Genomic DNA, 24,031 nt, shown 5'->3' with positions numbered 1-24,031 from the left:
GCTGAGGAGATTATGATAAAATCGAAAGGTTACGAAATGAACATTGATCGAAAACATACATCACTAAACGTTACTTTCTTATTGTTATCAACATTGTACAATGTACTCATACAAAATACTGCGTCAATTTAACAATCACTACTCTACATATATTATACCTAGATTACACGTGTATAAAAGACATTAATAATTATTAATCTTCGTTATCGCGACTATGAAAATACTAATGAATTGTGCGTAATACACTCATTTTTAAGGACAGTGTTCGTGCAACGTTACATTCGTCTTTTATATACATTATAACATTATACTGTGAAATTATTTTACTAAAACAAATTGTCACGTGTAACGAATTTGACTTTTTTTTTTTTTTTTTTTTTATATATATATACATGTATATGCGTGCATTTAAATTTTTACGATAGAAATACATCAAAATCATATTATTTATTTATACTGCTCGGAATAATTAGAGGAAAACCTACTGTTATATTAAATTGTTTTACAATTGTTCAAGAACGCGATCCTTTAGAATTGGGTCGAAGAGAGAATCGACTCGGTCTATGGTGGAGCAGGTAAACCCTATTCCGCATTATACAAACGAGAACATTTTTCAAGTAGATTCTTTTGTCGGCTCCACTGTAACTATGATATAAAATTTCAGCGATTCCCCTTGCAGCTCCGTTCATGAATGCTTACACGATCGGGATTAAAGGTCCTTCCGCAGTATTTGCACGGGACCAATTGATTCAGGTGCGATTTCCAGTTAGCCTCGGCCATCGCTACCACGTCAACTACTATACTTCCTGTTTCTGGATTACCTGTATATCAATTAAAACAAGTACGTGAAGAACAGAAAATATCACGACCGCGTTTCAAAGAAAAAGTGTACCAAACGAAAGCATTCAAACGAATCGATCACCGAGGTTATTCAACCTATGACGTCATGCAAGTCAAGCAGTTTCATTGAAATTGTTTTTCTCTACCGATCGATTGTGTCTTCATTTTTTTTGAAAGGCCTTCTAATTACAAAACTCACGAGTGTAAATAAGCTCAGGTCTTTGGGGTTCTTTTCTTCTGTCGCCAGGCAGCAATTTCTCGTTCTCCACATGCCACTTTTTCAGACACTGTGGCTCGTGAATGGTTATGCTAGTGGATCCAAAGTCTCTACCACATATGTAACATGTGACCATCCTCTTCTGTTGCTCCTAAAACCAATTTTCTGCGAATGATTGTCGCTATCTGACCGCTACCTATTCGTTCCACCCTCGATTAACAACAACACTTGAATAGAAACGACACAATTTTTATTCGTAGCTATTAATTATCAACAAAATGGTGCACACTAAATAGTTACATTATCCTCTGAACATCGAACGATAATAGAATTAACAAAAGTTTATTCGCACACGTTTACGAAAACGATAGCGGTACAACGAAGATAATTTCACGCGAACTGAAGGATATAAGCATGTTTTCCAACGCGACTCACCCCCGTTGGACTGGTTGAGATTTCTTGTACGCTCAACGAGTCTTTCCTTCGCAGGTGTCTGTTATTCTCCATTTGAGATCGCTTGATACATCGAGGCTCATGTATCTTGATACTCTTCGTACCAAAGTTTCTGCCGCAACTTTGACAAGCAACTGTGGGTGGTAAGGATCGAGAGGTGCTCGTAGACTTTTCTAGACCGGAGCTTCCCGACTTGTCCGAGTCAGGATTCTGTCGATTCGAATGTTAGCTTATCGGTGTTTACAAAACAACGCGTTACGATTATATTTTAGTAATATAAACGTCGTGAAGCTGGTTCACCTTTGGTGGAGCTTTGCAGCTTTTCTGATGTATCGGCAGACGTTCCGGTATGAATGTTCTTCCGCACTTGAAACACGGAATTAATTGTGCCTGAAAGAGTATAAAGTAAAGTACTCGTTAACATTTAGAGATATTGGATAAACTGGAGTCGATGCAAACTAAACATTCGACGCTTGCATTTAGCAATAGTCGAACTCGAAACACCAGCCAAGACTAAACATTTAGTTTAAAGGGAAGAAAGCAAATTGAACGAAAAGTTTCTCCTTAACGTCTTGATGAACTTAACGAGACGCAATGCGGTTTTTAGTCTTATTGTTAGATCGAACACGTCGTTGGTCTTACAGAGGTAAATGTGGAGCAGGCAGCACCTTGAAAACGATAAGACCGGGGGATTATAGTGCGTGTGCGTGACATGTTCTTTCTATGGGTGAACTTTAGCGAGTTACACATAAAAAGCTCGTGATTATGCACGAGAGTCTTAACATAATTGTTGGAAATGAAACAATTCAAACGAATTGAATTCAACATAGAAAACTAACTAGGAAACACAGAATAAAATGACTTGGTATTAAACTTGGTTTTCGAAGATATCGATTCTGAAAATACGAGTGTATCGTGTATGCTCAAGAAAACTAGCCCGAGTGCCCGCGGTCACCTAAGACTATAGGTGCAATTTACATGTTTAAAGAGACGATTAAACGACAGACATGAGATACCTGACTTTCTTCCCATGCCGCTGCGTTCCATTCTAATCGATCGACGATCGGTGTTTCGGGTCTTTGAGGTGTCGAACGTCTTTGGTTGGCAGGCAAACAGTTATTTTCTCGTTCCCATTTCTACAAGCATGACATTTATTAATCCGGTAGCATTCTTAGAGAGATTCCAAGGGGATCGTAAGGAATACGATCGAACGTACATGTAGATGAGACACGTGTAATTAATGAATGTTAGGCGGATATGACAGTTACGCGACAGATGAGGTCGTCACGAAACATATCGAGCCGAATCTACATATACGAACTTGGACTCGCGTGCAAATTACGTAGCATTAGTTCCATCGTATAGTAACATTATAGTACTCGACTAAGAGGGGGAATATACGCGGTACGAATTGTGTCCGTTCATGTGCACGTATACATATAAATGTTTTCGATATTAACTCGGACGGTATACGCAGTATGTACGTACTCGTATTGATTCTATCAAGGGCCTTGACGTATTATGTGTTTCCAGACAGGAAAATTCAATAATATTTATGTCCATCGTGTTCGATACCATCACGTAGACGAATAACGCGGTTCAAGTTCGATATAATATTATCTTTGCCCTATACGAATTATTACTGTCTCGGTATTTCTATTATTCGCTATAGTTGAATACATAGAGCGATAGAGTTTTCTGTTTTCTATTTTCTGCCGACATCATGTTCGATACTGGTGTGATCTTGTTCGAAGAGTATACCTAATATTCTGAAAGAATATTTTGTACAAGAAAAGCTCTCTTAAGAATCATCCGATAAGATTCTTTCGTAAAGATATTCAGGAAATGTGAGTGCATCGAAATTACTCGATCGATTGCTCGCAACGAACTTACTTGCATACACCGAGGCTCGTGAATAGGAAAGCTGGCGGTACCGAATTCGCGGCCACATATGTAACAAGTGATGGTTCTTGGTCCTTTCTTAGTCGGTTTGCACGATTGCGGACTAGCCGATTTCGACTTAAAATCTGGAACTAATCCTTGCTCGATTTCGATGTTATTTTTGTTCTTGCCGCTGCGAAAGTGCAAAGCAACAGGTTTCTGAACGGTTTTTGGTATCGAGATTTTCGTATTGGAATTTGTCGGGCTATCTTTGATCTTTTGCTGGTTACTCTTCGGGTGACTGTGAAATCGTTCCGGTTGATTTGCCGCACCGCAACTTTTGCACGGTTCCGGGGCGGTCTTTGTCGAGGAAGCTGTGAACACCTCCAGATCGTTTTGTATCGTCGGGCTTGAACTTTTCTTCTTTAACGTGGAGAGAGGCGGTACCTTATGGCCGATTGTTCCATTTCTAATATAACGGAGGTTCGCCGTTAAAGTTTATCGTAAATTCGTAAATTCGTAAATTCGTAAATTAAAATAAACACGAACCGATTGTTATTGTCATCCAATTTTTTATTATCCATGCTCTTCTTGGTCATCGCGGTATCCTGACCAGTGATGCGCGCCTGTTTCTGCATTTTTGGTGATTCTGAAGAGACGTCGACGTGCCCGAGCCTTGTGTCCAAAATCTGTTCGAATGTCCGTCGTTTGTGTCGCGTCGATGCTAAATCACTGCACCACGCCGCTACTGCGCCGTTAGACGCTGGCCTCTGTTGTTGTTGTTGTCGTTGTTGTTGTTGTTGTTGCTGCTGCTGCTGTTGTCGTCGTTCGCCAACAGTGACGTCTTGACGACACCTTGACGACGAAGGAAACGACAATGTTCCCCCACTAATTATTTTCGAATGGCGGAACAACGTCATAGAGTCACTGAGCAGCTCTTTGCTCAGCAGAGACATGTCGAGTTTGTCAACGAGATTCGGATCCAGGACACTCGGTTTCTCGAGATTCGCAGTCTTTGGTCTCTCCAGATTTCCGTAAACCGACGAGCCGCGTTTCATCTTTGGCGGCCAAGTACCAATGTCCGCCATCTTCAATTTTCCTCGTTGGTTTCCTTTTTTTCGAAGCGATATACATATAATACATTACATATATTTAGTCGTTACAGTTATTCGAGTTATTACAATTACAGAATATTAAAAGTTTTGTTTGTTGGACAAAGAAGTGTAACGCATAATATCGACTTACTTTCCAATATGCCCAGATCTTCCTTGATCACTAAAAACGTTTTCTCGGACAGGACCTCTGTCGCTGTCGGACCCTTTTTCCATTTCATGATTTTTGCGGCAGATACCGTACTTGTACAAAATTTATTGTTTAAAATACGATGTAATAAACGACGACGCGACCACGTTTATCGCGGTACTTGTACGTATTATTGCCACAAAGACGATTTTTCGTTTTGAAAAATATTGGATACTTTAAGGTTTCATAATAGATCTTTACGCGAATGAAACTTACCGTGCCCGAAAACGAATAAAATGTGAAAAATCGGTTTTACCGTAGTCAAGCACGTTTAAACTTCATCGTTTTTCGATCTGTTATCGGTACGAATTGATTTTCCAACAATTCTGGTTATCACGTTTAAAAAATGGATTTTCCTTTAACTTTCGAATTGTTCCTTCTCTCTGACAACTCACACTCACTGAATTAGCTTTCGTCGAAACGTTCATTGTGTCATTTAAACTGTTCCATTCAAATTTCTTCGGACGCACGCGACACAATTCTGCTACACTTTATCATTAAAATGTGTCATATTAATAGCGGAATAGTTTTTAAATTCACGTATGACTCTAATACATTTTACATGTTTCTAAACATTCACTAAATCATAACCACTAAATCATTGTAAACATAAAGCTGTGCACATACTCGCAAAATAACGCGTATTTGATCGTTCTTGAGTCAGTGTATCGATTCGAATTGGCGGAAATTTAAAGAAAACAAATGTGATTTTATACGCGTAGACGTTCAAAGGCCCTTTATCGGTGCACTGAGCTTCGGTTTACCTTGCCATTGGCTACATATAGCTTTTACCTTTCTCATTGTGGTCGACTATACGAAGAATACAGATGTCCACGAAATCGATCCACCGACCACTGTTAAACAACTATACCGAGACTCGTTTGTGTACGTTCCCGTCATCACGGAACCGCGTACAGTTGTCTTATAGCGTTAGGTATTTCGAATGATATTGTGACTGTGTCACGAATTACCGATGAAAATCAACTACACTCGGAACAATGCTGCTACAACAAAAAATATTTTCTTACAATAAACAAATCAGGTAACATCATTATTCAAAGTAAGTATATTATTATGGAGTTTTATTTAAACGCAACGTTAAAAATGTTCGTGTCCAATGAGAATGATAGCTATAAATAATATTATATGTATATTTAGAAACGTATTTACAGAAATACATGTTATACACATAGTACCAAAAGATGACGGTTTATCGACGATATCGATAACGTTTGAAGTGAAACCACAACTGAAATATGTTATTGTGAAATTGACATCTGAACCCACGTTTATACGAATATTCCCATTCTCTGTTAACGATCTTAAATGCGATGTCTTCGTATGGTGGACCAGCATGAAATCGTAAAATTGCAAAGTCTTTGTTATCGGCACAGGGTGTCTGAAAATTACAAAAAATGCGTTACGTTAGCCCAGGTCAAGTTTTTCAATCTATGTCAGTTATAATTTATAGTATTAATTTAAAAATAACTGAAATGTCTTACCAAAAAGTACTCAGGCGTTGTGTTTTTGTCTATAAGATCCGGATAAAAAATGTTAAATTTATAGCCTTGAACAATTTTCGGTGGCGGATTATCCATGTCGTAATGTGTTTGATTATATTTATTCCATTCAAAACCGGTATGTACACGATTAAAATATCTTGGCTTTCTAGGTCTATACTTGTCAGACCACAAGTAAATTTGTGCTTCTAAAGAAGACTCAACGCTAAATTGTGCCTCATCGGAACCCATATTTTTACGTGCTTCTCTGTGCATAGCTTGTTCTTCCGCGGTCATTACGTTCTGAATTTTCCGTCCGGTACTAAGTACTTGATTTCTCGCATATTCTAATCGCTGATTATCATCTTCTTCTAAAGTGACTATTGTTCCTGGTTCAAGTTGACAGTAAGGTATATATTTTGGTGAATAACCTCCAGATTCATATTCGCAAAAAGATTCTGACAAAAGATCGTCAGCCGCGTTAATAGTTTCTTGATCATCACTGTAAATTTATAAAACACAATCACATAACTTTTTGTTTCTCGGTAGCTGCAAACGCAAACGTAAACGTATATAGAAACTAATACATACTCGGACTGACTTTCCTCGCTTTTTTCTACAGCTGTACTAGTAGAGGGTGCATCTTGTTTTTCTGATTGTTCCCCGGGTGTTTCGATGTGTGCTTGCAAAGAATCAGGCTCATTTTCCATTCTAGCTACACCCTGTTCAGCGATTAAGACTTCCAATTTTTTCCGCAAATTTTCTTGGTGTCGATCTCTTAATCGTGCCCTTGCCATATGCGCTGAGAAAAAGTGATTAATATAAACGTGTATATCGAGTAATATCATTTAATCTGTATCATTAGGATCTTTTAAGCTTACCTTTTAATTGAGATAAGAGGCTTTCCCAGTATCCTATGTCAACACCTTCTGGTTTTCCTGTAATTTTTGTTTCGATTTGTAACTGTAAAGCTTCTAGTTGCGTTGCTGTTTTTCCTTTGAAAATGGCAGTTACATCTTTAGCTACCGATTCGTGTATTCCTTCTCTTCGACCGACAGCTAAAATAATACGTTATATAATTTTCCTTAAAAAACTCTAAGTAAATCTTTTTACGTATAAAATAAACAAACACTTACCTACTTCGTATTCCGATCTTTCTAATTTTCTTAATTTGTGTAATTCATCTTCAACGATTACAGTAATATCATTCCAATAATCCAAATTTTTACCACGTTCCAATTCCTTGTAAACTTTAATATCTTCGATAAGGTCTTCTAAATCTTTTACGTGTAGACCTCGTAAATAAGTATAAGGTTCGTGCATTTCCACGGCATCGACTTCTTCCTCGGCGCTAATATATTTTGCAAGAAGATCGATCGGTTTCGCACGACCATCCTGTATTCTGATACGAGATCTTAACCTTGCTTGCTCTAAATGAAATTGATCTTCTTGTCTTGCCCATTGTTCCAACTGGGCAGCTTCTTTTCCTCTTTGTAACAATGTCATTTCTTCTTCCCTTTGTTGTCTTTCCAATTCTCTTTCTTGTCGCCGTTTCTTAACTTTCTCTAACTCTCTTTTATTTTCCTCTTGTTTATGTCTATTCCTAATTTCTAATGCTTCTCTACTAACACCAAGTAAACCTTCCTTTTCAAGTTTCTTAGACCATACAAATGTAGATAATAAATTTCCATCGCCAAACGGATTATCTGTATTTGTGTAATGCAAATAATCGTTGTCCCAACCCATTCTTTCTTTACGTTTGCGTTCTTTGGCTTCTTTCTTTTTTAAGCGACGTAACCTCTTTTCTTCCGGTGTCTCTGTTGCTTTCATTAGTTCTTTCTGACGTTTTCTCTCTTCGATTTGTTTTTGGCGTTGTTTCTGGAGCTTCTCTAATAGCTTTGTAGAACTTGAGGATGAGCTACTGGATTCACTTGAATTTGAAGAAGACAAAGACGAAGACGAAGACGAAGACAAAGACGAAGACGAAGACGACGAAGACGACGAAGACGACGACGACGACGATGATCTAAAATGAAGCAAATGATAATGTAAAAAAAAATACAATTATCAATAATTTCAATAATATTATCTATTACAACTTACCTTTTCTTGTTTTTACGTTTAGAAGATATTTTATGAGATTCGTACAATTCCGAAGAATCTCTATGCTTAGATTTCGTACACTTTTCACTGGAACTTTTAGAATGTTTATGTTTTGACTTTGAACTACTGGTACGTCTTTCATAATCACTGTCATTATTCCTTCGTGAAATTCTTTCTTTGTATTTACGTCGACCTTCATTATCGTTTCTTGATCTCTCATAATCTTTCCTACGGGAATACTTATCCATCTTTAATAAACACACAAGGTACAAATTAAAACACTTAACCTCACAAAGGATGATGCTATGCTATCGATATCGCGATATCGCCATATCGCTATGCTATAACGCAACAATATCCGCCATTATAAAATTTAGACAGCTGATTCCGGTTTACTACATACAAATTTCCGTTTCAAGTTGACAATATAATGCAATACAATATAATACAAAGAGTTAGAAATGGATGATATTTACAAGAAATTGATAAATCTATGGAAATTATTTTATTATACTATCTCCTTTTAATAAGAATTTTTTTTAATTGACTATCAACGACTACAGAGTACTTTCCTCCTCTCTTCTTGACGCTACATCCGTTAAACTTTCAAATCTATAGAGCATACGCTGTTGGAGGACGGTTTTCGAAAATTCACGAGTGATTTTCGTTGTGTTCAGTGAATGTACAATTGATTTTTTAAGTCTGGAATTATCCTTAAATGAACCACGATGCCGCATGAGATCTATTATTCAAAAAAATACTACGACGACAAATACGAATACAGGTTGGTAAAAATAACGGCAATGTGTAATGTTCGATTTAGGTTTTGCTTTTGGTCATTTGCTCAAATATGTACCGTTTAGAGAGACGCGCGAGCCTAATTTTTCGGATCTATGTCTATATCTCGATATTCTGTTTATAGTCATAGCACAAAGTTTTCGCTTTATAAGAAATCTATATCGATTCATTTTGACTATTTTATTCTTATAGTAATTTCTTTGTCCATCATTTGAGTACAGATGTGACATACCGTTTAAATGGCCGTCTAGAATACTCTTTTGTTTGCTTTGCTAACCCATCACTTTTGCTTTTCATTCGTTCAATTTACCGGTTTCCAGCATCAAAATACATCAACAATACGTTGCATTCTGACAGCCGTTTGAATATGAAACTGAACTCTTACGCGTATTAAAATTTCGGGAATATAACTGCAATCATAACTTGTAGCATCCGAATAATAGCTACGCAACAAAGAACAGATATTGATGGTTTTGTGGTGGTGGGGCCTGGGGAGAAAGCTAATATTAAGGAATTCTAATAACGATTAAAAATGTTATGATTCAAATATTCTTCTGTTTGGAAAAAATTACCATTTTTTATTAATTATAACAATATTTATTAATTGTTAGACATGTGGTACTGCCAAAGGAGTTGGTGAAGTTTGTGTCGAGTACTCATCTGCTTTCCGAACAAGAATGGAGAGCCATCGGTGTTCAACAAAGTCAAGGATGGGTGCATTATATGATCCATAAACCAGGTATGTTGCTTTTTAAAATTCTTTTAATATTATTTAAATTTTGCTGCGGTAACTTGTTCATAGTAACGAAAAGTTCTCTTAGAACCAGAATTAAAAGCTTTATTCATAGAGATGGCGATATTTTGAACAGAAACGTTTGTCTGTTTCAGAGCCACATATTTTACTCTTTAAGAGAGAAATAACATCTCCGCCATCAGAGAACGAATCTCTTTAATGTTGCTGTACCAATATGTAAATAATACTTCAGATCATTGTTAATATTCATAGAACAGTTCGACTATCACAGCAAACCATCTCAATCGATTTAAAATAATTGGTATTGCAGTACAGAAACAACTACTGTATAAATTCGCATTACATCTGATAAATCTAGAAGATATAATAACTTGATTTTTTCGATTCTTTGCTACATCGCGAATGTGGTTATCTGTCTTCATTGTTAGCAAGTCATTCATAATAGCAAAGTATTCTGTATATATGTCTATATAGTGCCTTAGTTCTTAATATTGAAATTACCACAACAACTTGGTATTTCGTTTGATGTAACAGAAGTAGAAACATTGAAATATTCTAGTTTTTTTTCCGAAAATTATCATTCCAAAGCGGAATCAACTATTCCGTTAGGAATTTGTAAAGTAAGAGAAAGCCTCATGATTTTGTGATTACAGTGCCTTACACGAATGTGCTAAGTTTTGTTTATTATTAAGGTATACTTTAATTCCATGCATAGAGTAATCATTCTTTATGGTTAACATGAATGATGTATTCGAAGCAAATATGTTTTTAAGTTTTAAGTTCAATAACAATATGGATATTGATTAAAAATTCCATTACTACTAATTAAGCGTTAAATTCGGTGTTTATTATGTACCTTGCTACAAGATGTTTACATTATTCAATTTTGCATCATGTATCGTATTTATTATATGTATACGTAACTCCATTTGGCCTATGCTCTCCAATTGTATATTTCGGAATGTTATTTTATCAGTATTTTTCAAAACTAATTCTTATGCTTTAGTATTAGTTGACTTTGATTTACTTTTAATAGATAAATCACGTACTGTCACTTCTTAAATAAAGTTTGTAACTGATAATCTTAGTTTTCATTGTATTTTTCGATTATAATGTTCTATGCGATAGACAATACGTTTCCGAATACGAATACGAATTCTCGTAGTATTCATTTTCGTCCGAAATGCCTTTGAATAGAGAGAAAGAATTGAACAAACTCTGAGCATAAATGTAAAGAACTCGCGTTGATACGAGACCCATTCGCGTGTCCCTTTATTTCATTCTGGAATAAGAAAAAAGCGTGAAGCAAATTTAGCCGAATATACGAGAAGAGTGGAGTATAGAGGAGGAGGAAGAGAGAGAGAGAGAGAGAGAGAGAGAGAGAGGGAGAGAGAGAGGGAGACAGAATAATTAAAACAGTCACGTGACTGACCTCAATCCAATTATACAAACGTTGTCCCTAGCGGTCAAGTAATTCTCACACTAATTTTTGTAAATTGTACATTAATTAAATCATCGTTCATGGACTGGCGTATATTGCGTACACAGTTCGTTTCACTTTTATTACATAATATCGTTACCATTGTCTTTTAACAAGGAAACAAGTAATTAGTGAAATTGTAAAAAATTGTGAAAAATTAATTTTACGTATCATGTATCTTTAAAATATCACAGACATTGCCAATCTTTTTTTCTTAATGGTTTCGAATCGATTAAATTACTTTTGAGATATAAAACAAACTGGAATCTAATAGTCATTCATACATACACATACATACATACATACGTACATAAGTATATTGTATAGAATTTTGTAACCTTTATCGTAAATATTTTCTTCTGAACAGTAATCACTGTTTCGTAACGATTGTGTTTTAAAATATCGATTACCACAGTGACCATCGTATATAGCATAATCATTCATTCAAGTTTCGAATGCGCGTTGATCAGAGTAACCACACGCGGAGTTTTGTAAACTGTGTGTATGTACGATTGTATTTAGGCGTGCGCGTGATTAGCCACGCGTATATTGTATGTAGGATCTCTGGCTGCATGTGCAAAGATATAGCAGAAAAAGCACGAGGAGGGAGGACATGTTACCGTGAGTTCGGTGAAAGGGGGCAAGGAACGCCGGAGTATAGAGTGAAATAGAGAATGGTTGGCGAAAGGGTGATGAAAAGGGAGGGAGATACTTGATCTCTGACGCACACATGTTGCATCCACGCGACGAAGGGCTCAGGCTCGGGCAGGCTTGGACTCTCATGGGCCAACCGGCACACGGCGCACTCCACAATCCACAATCCACAACTCCGCAACTCCGCACTCCTCGAGAACGAAGCGCGCCAACAGTACGACTATTGCATTCGCGGGAAGATCGAGTTTTCGCACTCTGTTAATCGAAACAGAACGTGTTCCGCATTCGAATACGAAAAATCAGTACGCACACGACGTAACTCGATTGAAGGAGAATCGCATCGTTGCAGCCAACGAGTCTTTCACCGACAGTCAATCGCGAACAATATCTAAATCGAGGTAAGCTTATTTCATTTACTTTTCCAATAATCCCAACGCAAGCATTCGTCGAAACAAAATTATACGTTTATATTTGTCGATTAGAGCTGAATAAATCAGTTTGCTTGAGGTTTCTGTACGTTTTCTTTTTTTCAAACGAATATAAACGACAAAGTAGTCGAAACTTGCGGTAATTTTGCACTTTCAACGAAAATCTAATTGTCGATTCTATATCGTCTGTTGTTTATCTTCGCCCCGTCGATAATTATAACCGACCAACGGTTTATCGAACTGCGTATCACGTGTCGTGTCTTTCTACAGTGGTATACAGTGGTACACGTGCACCAGATACAAATTCAAATGGTTCGGGCAATGTTATGACTAACTGAACTTTTTGCTCTAGAATTGTCGGCCTGTGTATTCTACGATAAAGAAAAGTGCGTCTTTGAAAAATGATTAGTTGGTAACATTGTTCTACGTCTTGCGAATATTTTCTTCGATATACTTTACTTTACATTTACAGTATTTTCCACGATATTTCCTTTGCAACAAAAATAATTGTGTATCTTTCATCTACCGCTTGATGAAATTATTAACCGTGATACGATTAGAATTCATTGAAAAACTTACACCAACTACATTGTTTAAATATACTTTTGCTCTCGGCGATTCAAACAAGAGTGGCACGCGCGTTTGATTCTCGTTTGGCACCGCTTTCGTTTGCTCTCGCGGCAGTAGCGGATCTAGACTTATCGGCACTGAAAACTAATTACTTTCGGGGGATAGATTTGCAACAAAAAGATCTATGATAAGATTCAATTATTTAATTAAAGAGAAAAAAAGAAAAGAAATTACAAGATATTTACACGAATCGCACTATTTTTCAAGAACCAAAGCAATTTCTCTTGTTTCTTCTCTGCTAGCGAGCAGTTGATCGAATTATAATAGAAACTTTGTTAGCTCCATAGTAGATTCGTCCCTGCCTTTCATCGTTAGCCGAGATGTCTGTAAGGTCCACCAATCCTGGCCCAATAAGAGCGTTAATCGAAGGCCGTTTTCGATTGCATATCGCATTTCTTGTTTTTTTTTTTTTTTTTATGACACGGTATGAATCTCCGTGGTGCCTCGTCGCGTCCGGACCACGAGACAATGGTAAACTTTTCTACAACGTACAATTTAGTTGGAAAACGAAACGTAAAGGCAGATTTCCAGGACAGCTTGAACCGGTTAATACCAGTTTCTGCGAGATTTATATATGTATATAGCAGACATAAGAAAAAATTGTTATTTGTTCTTTACTTTTAATTCGTTAACTTGCCGGGATAATTAATTACCAATCCGTTAAACCTTCTCAACGTAAATATTTCTTCGGTGAAATTTCGATCTAAACTAAGTTACAAATTATTGTTGAACAAGCAATTAACATGTATGAATATTTCACCGTCGGTTTGTAGATATTATATAATAGATTACATTATGCATCACGGCATTGTCGATTACTATGCGGGACCAATGAATCTCGTAACGCACCGTACAGATTGTTTTTCCTGCACACCTTTGCAATTATGTGGATAACTACATATACATGTATAGCTTGTAGTTACATTCCAACCAAAGAATATTCTACAAGGCTTGTTATCAAGGTTACATTGTACAATTATCTCGGAACATTGACCAAGATATTCGAATAATAGTAGAAACTTTGAATGCTGGAAGCGATCGTAAAATTCCATTTCATAATTTACCAATCACGACAAAAATATCAGAATTAATTCTTGCCAAAAAATTGTTCGTTTCATTTCAATGTTCAAGTCGACATATTTTACATCGGACTCTGATTGTCAGTTAAATGACATTTAAACGTTTGTTCGCGCATCTATCGGGGAATCTTGGCAGTTCTTGAAACTTGGAATAAACGATGGTTTACTCGACTATGATATCTCGAACTTATTTGTAATTTGACTCGTACGTATCAGCCTTATCCACGGTCTTCCAGATGCGTAAATGTTTTAATACCATTCGCGATCATAAAAATGACGCGTGTGTTTCATCAGACTGACATAAAAAGATAATAAAATATAATTACAACAACAGCTCCTCATGCTATACGTGCGGTGTATACTACATATACATATACAATGTATGTATAGTACTTCACGCATGGTGCCCGAGGCAATATTTCGTTATCATATTGGATGAAAAGTTTACGCAATTGCTGATTTCAATATTCGTTACTATTTTAAGCATAGTTTTATATTGTACATACATGTGTACATATGTATAGAGATACAAGGAAATAATCTTTTAAATTGTTTGTCTTTTTTTCTCTTTTTGAACAACAAAAAAGAAAAGTAAATGTTGTTCGTTCGTTATTCAGGATAAGAACGGTGACATCATGGCGCATCCAAAAAAATTTAGGAATTGCATGTCGGAGAACATGCTGACACTGTTGACGGTTCTCGGTGTTGTGGCTGGTGTAATGCTCGGATTTATTCTAAGAAACTCCAGAGACGAGCCATGGACAAAGCGCGAGATTATGTATATCCAATTTCCAGGAGATATATTTCTGAGAATGCTAAAGGCTCTCATTTTGCCATTGATCGTCGCTAGTATTATCAGCGCGATTGGTGGTTTGGATCTGAATTTATCTGGTAATGAATAACTAAATATTTAGTGCTTTCGGTCGGAAGAACGACAGATTTCTGATTATTATTCACGATGAGCGAACCGCGTAGGCGTACAAACTTGTTTACGTGCAGATCGTTTGGTAGAGGATACGTTGTGTGTACTGATATTTTCTGGTACGATTTTACTCGCTGACGCAAACAATTCAGATAATAAATATTTCAATTTTCAGCTTCCCGAATAGCTGAATACTTAATTTAAATTAATCCTCTCGAGGTAGCGACCCGACGTACCTATTACACATTCTACTATCAGCAAACAAGACATTTACTTACTTACGGCTTATGGCTCCAATCAACAAATTTATAAATTACACGTGAATTTTCATCGCTTCGCGTATCATTAGTTTATGACATTTTTAACGTATATACTATAGAAAATTACTATTAATAAAGACGGCAGAATTTTCATGAAATTTGATTTGTAGGAAAAATCGGCGTGCGATCGATTTATTATTATGCATCGACAACGATATCTGCTGTGATTCTTGGTATAATATTAGTTGTCATTATTAAGCCTGGAGAGTTCAGTTCGCATAGCTTAACTACAAATGCGAATACAACACCAACGAGGAATGTTACAACTGTAGATACATTATTGGACTTGGTCAGGTATCAATTTCAACAAAAAAAATTGGTCCATTTTCTAATGACATTTTCTTATTTTCTTACGAATTTTTGTTTGTTTTTATCCTTTAGGAATGTATTTCCTCCGAATCTTGTACAAGCTTGCATTGCTCAAGTATGTATACGTATACTATAATCATCGTATAATCATTTATCGCATTAACCAATTATTGTTTTATCACAGTATCGTACGATATTACTAGAGCCAAAAAATACAACAGGAGGTAAATACTTATTCGTTTGGTTTCGATCTGTTTATCATTTATTTATCGTTATGCCGCTAATAAATGCGTCGATATAATTGGATGTTTCTCTGTTCCAGTAAATAGTATACAAGATTGGGAAATATCTCATCGGTATGACGAAGGCACAAATACTCTAGGATTAGTTATTTTTGGAATTGTCTTTGGCATAGCTCTCAGTAAAATGGGAGATGCTGGAAAACCTCTCTTAACATTTTTCGACACTTTAGCCGAAGCATCGATGCTTATAACTAAATGGGTCATATGGTTAAGTATCATAAATATTGTACAATACGATACAATAATTATTCCATTAATTTTCATTTACTTTATGTTTTGAGCATTATTTTATATATGTATATAGGGTTTCCCCCATTGGTGTGTTCTTCCTTGTTACTTCGAAACTCTTAGAAATTGAAGACATTGGCGCTATTGTAGGACAATTAGGTTTATACTTCGTCACGGTATTACTAGGTTTGACTATTCACGGTCTTGGAAGTCTTTCTCTTATATTTTTCATTTGCACCAGAGAATTGCCTTTTAAATTGCTTGGAAAAATGGGTCAAGTCTTGGCCACTGCGTTTGGTACATCGTCAAGGTAAATTGAGTTTGTACATGAGTTTTATTCAAATTACGAATCATGTATCAGAGTATGCTATGCATATACAAACAATATATTTTCTATGACTACAGCACAGCTACCCTGCCAGTGACAATTCAATGTTTAGATAATATCGGCGTAGATCCTAGAATTACAAGATTTGTTGTTCCAATCGGTGCCACCATTAATATGGATGGAACGGCGTTGTATGAAGCTGTAGCGGCAATCTTTATAGCTCAAGTCAGAAATGTTCCATTGTCTATTGGCAATGTTATCGGTGTCAGGCAAGTCATTCATTTAGAATTATTCATTGTAGATAACGTTGAAAACACAAAGAAAATTCTATCGTAATATATTTGTTATAGCATAACAGCTACTGCGGCAAGTATAGGCGCTGCAGGCATACCACAAGCTGGTCTTGTTACGATGGTTATGGTTTTGGATACTGTAGGTTTACCTGCCGAAGATGTAACACTTATTATCGCGGTAGACTGGCTCTTGTAAGTATACCAGCAGATTATTTTTGATTTTTAATTAATTTACATAGTATAAGATGACATATAATTGCTCTATTAATTTACAGAGACCGTTTTCGAACAACGATAAATGTTGTATGCGATGCACTCGGAGCTTACGTCGTCGAACATATGAGCAGAAAAGAACTTGAAGTAACTACAAGTTTCCCAGAAGAAACAATTGAACTAGCCAGAGTAAGGAAAACCGACGCATAATTTCGCTCTTTTTCCTTTTATTCCAATTTTGCCATGATATTATGTAAACACAATTTTACAGTGTTTATATTTTTTGTATACTTTATAGTCAATTATTTGTACTAATGTATACTCATGCTGGGTGCGTGATCTTATTTTACATAGCGATCTATGCATATTTATATAATTGCTAAATATTGTTACCAGCAAGATACTTATTTAGAGATTTAACGGAAGAAGACAATCTGCATTCGTTTTCATTTTTACGAACATGTTAAACACATTGTTTGTTGTTTTATTTTTTCGTAATAATTTTATATTACAATTGTTATTATACATAAAATAAAATTATTATATAATTCATAATAATATGAAAACATTCCATATATTTATTGAATACAGCAAATATAAACAAATTATATTGGATATTATTTTTTTTTTTTTTGTGTACTTCATTTCTGTACATACATATATAGTATTTATTATACAAATTTTATTAATAAAAGTTTTAAGGAATAATTGCTTGTAAATATACATAGAATAGAAATGTACTTTTTTAATTAATTTTGTGATCAAAATTTTCGCACACCACATACATAGTTTTTCTATATAACTATGCATTTAGAAAAACTTGACTCCTTTATTATCGTCAGATAAAATTAGCTCTGCTTTTTTATTTGCTTCCAATGTTTTAAGAGCTTTGACCAACACTTCTGTATCGAGCCCATGAAATTCTAAAAATACAACAAATTATTACTCCCAAATAACGCGATGTTTACTCTGAAATATATTTATCAATCCCTATGAAATAAAAGTGTAGTTTTCATTCAAACACATACCTTCGGTTATTGTATCTTCTCCTTGTGTTAATTCAAATAAGGTACATACAGATCCTGTAAGTCCTTTCTCTTGTGCCCAATTATAGATAATTTCACCCCATTCTTCTAAAGTATGCCAATAAACTAACCATCTTTCTTTAGACTTGTCTAATGGACTTGCATTTCCTGACTTTGCTAATTCTTCCAATGCTAGTAAAACAACTTCCGATGGTAACTTCCCTATCAGATATATTAAGAAATGATCTTGTAACCGACAAAAATGATATTTCAATTTACTATATTTACAATTTTGCTCAACTATTTCTATGCAAAGGATACGATTAATTGCAGAATTGTTAAATAACGGGCTTGAATGTACTTCTCGTATATCTATAATAGACTGTTTTGTAACACGATGATATTCAAGTATTAAACTTTTCCATGCTGCTAATTGTTTAGCTCTAATATCTGTATGAGGCTGGAGACTGAAAAAATGTACGAATAATACGAACATTTATAAAAAATATTTTATAATTTAAATATGAATTTACTAATTACATTTAACCTCTATATCGTTTAGAATGCACATTATTATTATTATTATTATTATCATCACTGTTAGTTTCATAAATTAGTTTTGTATAGATAAATAAAAAAATTTCATTTTAAAAACCCAAAGAAAAATAATCGAAAATATAGAATTAACATAACCCAATGACACTTACGTGAAAAAAGGAGGAAAACTGTATTGCCACGGCCACTTTATTTCTGTCATTGTGATTAAACTGCCCGAAACACCAATTAATCGTATATAGATAAAAATAATTACACGTTTGCGGTATTTTGACTGTACCAGAGAGAACCATAGATTCACACAAGTATTATAGAGTAAGGAAATTATATGGCTTCTAATGGCCTAACAGCCTAACAGCAGCCTAAGCAAGCCTATATATATATATATAGAGTATATTCGTGTTCGCGCTACAGTAATTTACCGTAGCTTGAAAAGTAAAATTTATGATTTCTCATTAATCAAAATTGACCTACACCAATCGAGAACTTATCTGCGAACGTCGAAGATAGAATGTTCTAACAACTAACAATTTTCTAAACTTATGTTGATTGATTCCACCTCTTCAGAATGAATTTCAATAGGAACAAAAATTGTTCTTACATGTTTCATTATGCTCTACATGTATACAAAACTTAATTTAAACCAGGATTTTCAGGTCTACGCATCGTACCGTTCTATTAATAAATCAAACTTGTATTTATCGGTAAGTAATCGGTAATTATTTATTAAATGGTAAATTTGTACAAATGTAATAAACATAATGTTACTGGGGTATATAATTGTAAATAACAATCGTCATTGAGCCCTAAAATTCTTATAAATAATTATGTATTGATTTTGATAGTACACTCCTTCACTTTCAAAATCTCTGTATGGTCTTAAACTAGAATATGGATTTTGTTCAAAGTATGTACATTTTACATCTCTATCCAAAATTGCTTCCAGTCTGATTTGCTCTTTTTCTGCTTCTGATAAAGTGTAAGATGTTAGAATAAGCGGACAATTTTGTTTAGTTATCATTCGCAAAGTATATGTCCATGTATCCATCTCAGATTTAAAGTTTTCGCATTCATGAATTCCAGCATTGTACCCAATAATAAAATTTGGTTTGACATAGGAATTACCAGTCGTATAATTCTCGTAAAGCATGTTCTGCATTTCGATTGCAAGTTGCCTGCCGTTGTATCGACAATTTTTGCAAAGATTTATTGGTATAGAACCTGGAGACAATTCAGGTCCTATTAATACAATTGATATCATAGTGGTATTAGGTAGCCAATGCAACAGAATTTCCCAAAGTTCTATACCATCGATTTCTATCGCATTAGCTGCAATAATATGAATAATTATGTTTTCCTCCTTAAAGAAATATTGTAATTTTTGTGTTGCATAAAGAAAAGTTAAAGGCCGTGTAAGGTATTCTGCGTTAACCATCATTTCTTCTTCCATTGATAAATTTGGATCTTTTTGAGCTTTAATGTATTCCTTTATAAAATATTTCATATTTTGTGGCAAATTTACATGTCCTGTACGATATGGTACTTTTAATTCAGGTATTTTTCTTTTGTGCAATATCAAAGCCATATCTAATGTAAAAGATAATTTCAACAGATAACAAATGTTATCGTGCATTGTATCATTTTTATGCTTTGTACAAAAACTGGCATTTGGACAATTGGGGCAGTCCTTGAGCTCTTTCACATTCCGATTATGGCATACCGCGCACGATTTAAGAAATTTAAACATCTGCTCTTCGTAGTATTTTAATTTTCTAGGAATCTTCATTGCTACTAGTAACATAAAATTCATTTTCATCTGGGCCCATTTTTCCATAGAAAGATCTTGTTTATTACTTAAAAAGCTTGACATTCTATTATCTAGGAAAACATTATGCACTGCATTGCACAAATCCTTGTGCTGCGACCAATGTTCTCTTTGATGTTCCTTGGAACAATAGGCGATCATTGTACAATTACCGCATCTTTTTAAAGAAACACCTTCACCAAAACGTTTACAAACATGGCATACATTTGTATAAAAAAAGTAGTTGTAGTTGAACACCATTTCAGTGTTGAAAAGATTGTATAAAAATTGATAAGTATCAAGTATAAATTTATCAAAATGTAACGATTAAAATTTGTACGAGTTATAAACATTGTATTTTTTTTCGCACTGTGGTATGATGTACGCGATTAAAAATCATATTAAATAAGATTACTTTCGTAATTTGACGTTCAAGTTTTTTAATCATTATATGACGTGTAGATTTAACATTTTTTAAATCAATTTCAATTATGCTGGACATAAGCGTAAGATAGCGGAATCACAGGCGGCACTAGTAGGCATTGTATTTATACTATAGGCATCACACCATCGCACTTCATATTTAGCGTATCGGTGAGCCTCAACACATCGCTATGAAAATGCCAGCGTCGCTGTCGGTTGCCGTCTGCACTCGTCGTAATATTATATGTCACGTGATAGAATCATATCAATGGCGCTATCAGTGGGGAAACGTCCAAGTTTGTAGTAAAAATAGTTCCTACTGCAAACACTAGATGACGCAACAAACTTACTTGTTTGCTTGTTTGTTTGTTTGTTTGTTTGTTTGTTTGTTTGTTTGTTTGTTTGTTTGTTTGTTTATTGATTGATTGATTGATTGATTTATTTTGGGTGCATGGGTATTTTCCCATATTGCACCGCTATGTGTTACATCACGCAACAAACTTGTTACATACCGACATTACAGTTTTCGATTAGTGGTGACGCCAGGCGGTGAATAAGCGAACTAATTTTCAGAGTTTGGTCAGCACCATCTACCAGTAAAAAAATGAACTAATCGATGACAAACTTGAGCGTTTTCCCGATAGAGGCGCTGACCAAACTCCGAAAATTAGTTCGCTTGCCCACCACATGGTGTCGTCACTAGTCCAAGACTATAATGTCGGTACGTAATGCGTCATCTAACGTACGCAGTAGAAACTACTTTCACTACAAACTTGGGCGTTTTTCCACCGATGGCGCCACTTTTCAACTTTTATATTGCCATCTGCAGTGTAAAAGGGAAACTTTTAGTGCACTTAAATATTTACCGTTTTCTTTGAAATGCTTGATACATAGTCGGTGAATCTGAGACGTAAATTAACGAAATGCATCTTAACTGAACGAAACGTATAAATAACGAGTATCACGATTCTGCAATATTTCCTTGTGTGTAAGTTATGGTTTCTCGAAACTTTGAGAGTATTCGACAATCCTAACCTTAAACTCGCGTTTATCTGATAACGAACTGAATTGTTTGAATTATCTTTTTGCAGGTCTATCGAGGAAAATATGATTACCTTGAGGGGAAAACTAAAGAAAGAAAGTGAGATAGCAAGCGCAAAAAATAGAGATTATAATAAACGCATATCTGTCCGTGATACGTTATTAGTCAAAGAGGTACAGTGATGTAGGGACGTATGAAGTTATTTTGAAGATATCGAAATAATGGTAACTAGACGACGCGTTATAGGTTTGTTAAAGCTTTTCATTATTCTTAATTTGTTTAGGTTCAAGAAATGGAGCAAACATTACCTAGCACTTGCAGAGTTACATTTAGCGATCCGCATTGTTTGTACGAATTTACATTGTTGATCGTTCCCGACGAAGGGTATTGGAACGAAGGTCGATTTTACTTTCAGATTTACGTACCCGAAGATTATAACATGGCTGTAAATATATTGTTTGTGTATCTATGTAAATACGATAAATTGTACCTGAAAAGATATTAACAAAGTATCGTTTTAGCCTCCAAAAGTTAATTGTCTAACAAAATTGTGGCATCCCAATATAAGCGAGGATGGCGACGTTTGTCTTTCGATATTGCGTCAAAGTAGTATAGATGGAATGGGATGGGCACCAACTCGTAAGCTTAAAGATGTCGTATGGGGCTTGAATTCTCTCTTCACGGTAAGTTTTTAGGAATTTGTTATAACATAGACTCTCAGTGTCTCTTTATAACAAACTTATCATCTATGTTTTAGGATCTTTTAAATTTCGATGATCCTTTAAATAGAGATGCAGCCGATCTCTTTGTGAAAGACAAAGACTCGTTTCGGAGTAAGGTAAAAGATTACGTGATGCAATATGCGAAGAGATGATTCGAATTAAAGGATACTATTATAATAATATAACTGTACATTAATTAGTTTTCTGACTCTGACAAATACTTAAAAATTCAACTTGAAGATTCTTTTTCGAAGCTATATCAAATCAACTCGTATTTAATACTTTGCAACTAGTCTTCTTATTCTAGGGAGGTTACATTTGTTATCTTCAGTTTTATCAGACGTATGCAGCTTTAAATTGTTACGGTACTTTGTTGCAGTTACGCGTTATACTTTTGCGTTTAATTAATGGTATAGAGAACGAGGATAAAGATCGTTGTATATTTGTACAATATACTTATCCTCTTTATAGATCATTGTCATGATGCAAGATACTGATTTTGTAAATAAATTTCATATTTAATAATAAGACCTTTTTATCCCAATGTTAATAGAGTTTACATGTGCGAAGGACATTTGAACTTGAACGACCATTACTTTAATTATTTGTCATTTATTGGTGATTTTATTAGAATATAATCATCGTTTTTGTACAATTTCGAAGGGTTTGGTTTGTACCTTGATTCGTTAAAACATGGTACAGTGTGTGGTGTATCTTATGTTACGTTTAAATACCGATAGATTGGATCTTTTTTTTTCTTTACTCGTAAATCTTTGGAGTAATGTATGAACAGATGTTGGTATCCGTTAAAATAATTAAGAGTTGTAACAAATAAATAATAACAAAAAAGAGAACAAGATAAGAAAGCTCTTGCACGTTTACTGTCTCCCTTTGGTTACTTTCCCTTGCTCTTTGCAAGGCTGACTAGATATGTGTGTGAAATTTGACAGTCACGTAAAGTAAAGTAAAGTAAAGTAAAGTAAAGTAAAGTAAAGTAAAGTAAAGTAATGTAATGTACTGTAATGTACTGTAATGTAATGTAATGTAATGTAATGTAATGTAATGTAATGTAATGTAAAGTAAAGTAAAGTAAAGTAAAGTAAAGTAAAGTAAAGTAAAGAAAATTGGAAAATCGTAGCTTAATCATAGGTTATCCGTTAGAACGTGGTGAGCAGTTCTTCTTGTATGCTAGTCGATCTAATAAGCTTTTGCGTCGAACCTAATAGACTTTCGCTTGCTAAACTTTGACTCTGGGATGCTAGTTTCGATTTTTCTTCGTGGTATTGTTCGTTGTATTCTTTCAGTCTGTTGCCTAAAAATACGGCCCTTTCGCGTTTCTTAATCATAAAGTCTGAGAGCTGAAGCCATCTGTGTTCGTGACACTCTTCCACCAATGGTCTTTTGCTGTAACAAGAACGTAAATGTAA

General features: G+C 35.0%; 7 protein-coding genes across 17 annotated transcripts in view; 3 read left to right on the top strand and 4 right to left on the bottom strand.

Annotated features, from left to right (window-relative positions):
* Positions 1–56: 56 nt before the first annotated feature.
* Positions 57–12,029, bottom strand: LOC128893608 (splicing factor Cactin). The gene is made up of 13 exons (XM_054154702.1): positions 11,666–12,029; positions 8,296–8,543; positions 7,329–8,218; positions 7,074–7,250; positions 6,784–6,994; positions 6,196–6,694; positions 3,941–4,449; positions 3,404–3,860; positions 2,527–2,646; positions 1,811–1,900; positions 1,493–1,720; positions 1,040–1,208; positions 57–821 (listed from the first exon to the last, which is right to left on the bottom strand). The coding sequence occupies exons 1-13, from the start codon at positions 11,765–11,767 to the stop codon at positions 661–663; spliced, it is 3,861 nt and encodes a 1,286-aa protein (XP_054010677.1). The 5' UTR covers positions 11,768–12,029; the 3' UTR covers positions 57–660.
* Positions 8,914–10,929, top strand: LOC128893606 (cyclin-dependent kinases regulatory subunit). The gene is made up of 3 exons (XM_054154700.1): positions 8,914–9,079; positions 9,705–9,832; positions 9,982–10,929. Exons 1-3 carry the CDS (start codon positions 9,024–9,026, stop codon positions 10,044–10,046), a joined length of 249 nt encoding a protein of 82 aa, XP_054010675.1. The 5' UTR covers positions 8,914–9,023; the 3' UTR covers positions 10,047–10,929.
* Positions 12,030–12,065: 36 nt separating the features above from the next.
* On the top strand, positions 12,066–17,648 carry LOC128893609 (excitatory amino acid transporter 3). The gene is made up of 10 exons (XM_054154703.1): positions 12,066–12,379; positions 14,736–15,009; positions 15,471–15,654; positions 15,742–15,784; positions 15,854–15,893; positions 15,992–16,178; positions 16,276–16,509; positions 16,605–16,796; positions 16,878–17,012; positions 17,096–17,648. The coding sequence occupies exons 2-10, from the start codon at positions 14,754–14,756 to the stop codon at positions 17,241–17,243; spliced, it is 1,419 nt and encodes a 472-aa protein (XP_054010678.1). The 5' UTR covers positions 12,066–12,379; positions 14,736–14,753; the 3' UTR covers positions 17,244–17,648.
* A 2-nt stretch (positions 17,649–17,650) lies between these two features.
* Positions 17,651–18,870, bottom strand: LOC128893605 (vacuolar protein-sorting-associated protein 25). The gene is made up of 4 exons (XM_054154699.1): positions 18,766–18,870; positions 18,380–18,525; positions 18,062–18,280; positions 17,651–17,956 (listed from the first exon to the last, which is right to left on the bottom strand). The coding sequence occupies exons 1-4, from the start codon at positions 18,813–18,815 to the stop codon at positions 17,844–17,846; spliced, it is 528 nt and encodes a 175-aa protein (XP_054010674.1). The 5' UTR covers positions 18,816–18,870; the 3' UTR covers positions 17,651–17,843.
* Positions 18,871–19,292: 422 nt separating this feature from the next.
* On the bottom strand, positions 19,293–20,961 carry LOC128894191 (uncharacterized). Its single transcript, XM_054155749.1, has one exon. It carries the CDS (start codon positions 20,676–20,678, stop codon positions 19,410–19,412), a length of 1,269 nt encoding a protein of 422 aa, XP_054011724.1. The 5' UTR covers positions 20,679–20,961; the 3' UTR covers positions 19,293–19,409.
* A 710-nt stretch (positions 20,962–21,671) lies between these two features.
* LOC128893502 (NEDD8-conjugating enzyme UBE2F-like) lies at positions 21,672–23,471 on the top strand. Of its 2 annotated transcripts, none has more exons than XM_054154501.1 (5): positions 21,672–21,828; positions 21,932–22,055; positions 22,166–22,327; positions 22,404–22,565; positions 22,640–23,471. In XM_054154501.1, the coding sequence occupies exons 2-5, from the start codon at positions 21,948–21,950 to the stop codon at positions 22,754–22,756; spliced, it is 549 nt and encodes a 182-aa protein (XP_054010476.1). In that variant the 5' UTR covers positions 21,672–21,828; positions 21,932–21,947; the 3' UTR covers positions 22,757–23,471. The 2 variants fall into 2 exon arrangements, with proteins under 2 accessions (XP_054010476.1, XP_054010477.1); XM_054154502.1 differs by having other exon boundaries at positions 21,679–21,828; positions 21,932–22,106.
* The window catches only part of LOC128893481 (obscurin-like), a 38,992-nt gene continuing 38,161 nt past the window's right edge, over positions 23,201–24,031 (bottom strand). For all 10 annotated transcript variants that reach the window (XM_054154444.1, XM_054154447.1, XM_054154445.1 and 7 more), the window contains one exon: positions 23,201–24,008. In XM_054154444.1, coding sequence (XP_054010419.1) covers positions 23,762–24,008 — 247 coding nt within the window. In that variant the 3' untranslated portion in view covers positions 23,201–23,761. The remainder of the gene's footprint in view (positions 24,009–24,031) is intronic.

This window comes from Hylaeus anthracinus, unplaced genomic scaffold (assembly GCF_026225885.1).
Source record: "Hylaeus anthracinus isolate JK02 unplaced genomic scaffold, UHH_iyHylAnth1.0_haploid 3, whole genome shotgun sequence".
In the NCBI taxonomy this organism is placed as follows: Eukaryota; Metazoa; Arthropoda; class Insecta; order Hymenoptera; family Colletidae; genus Hylaeus; species Hylaeus anthracinus.
The sequence above is the reverse complement of the archived record's forward strand: the minus strand, read 5'-3'. Positions and strand labels throughout refer to the sequence as shown.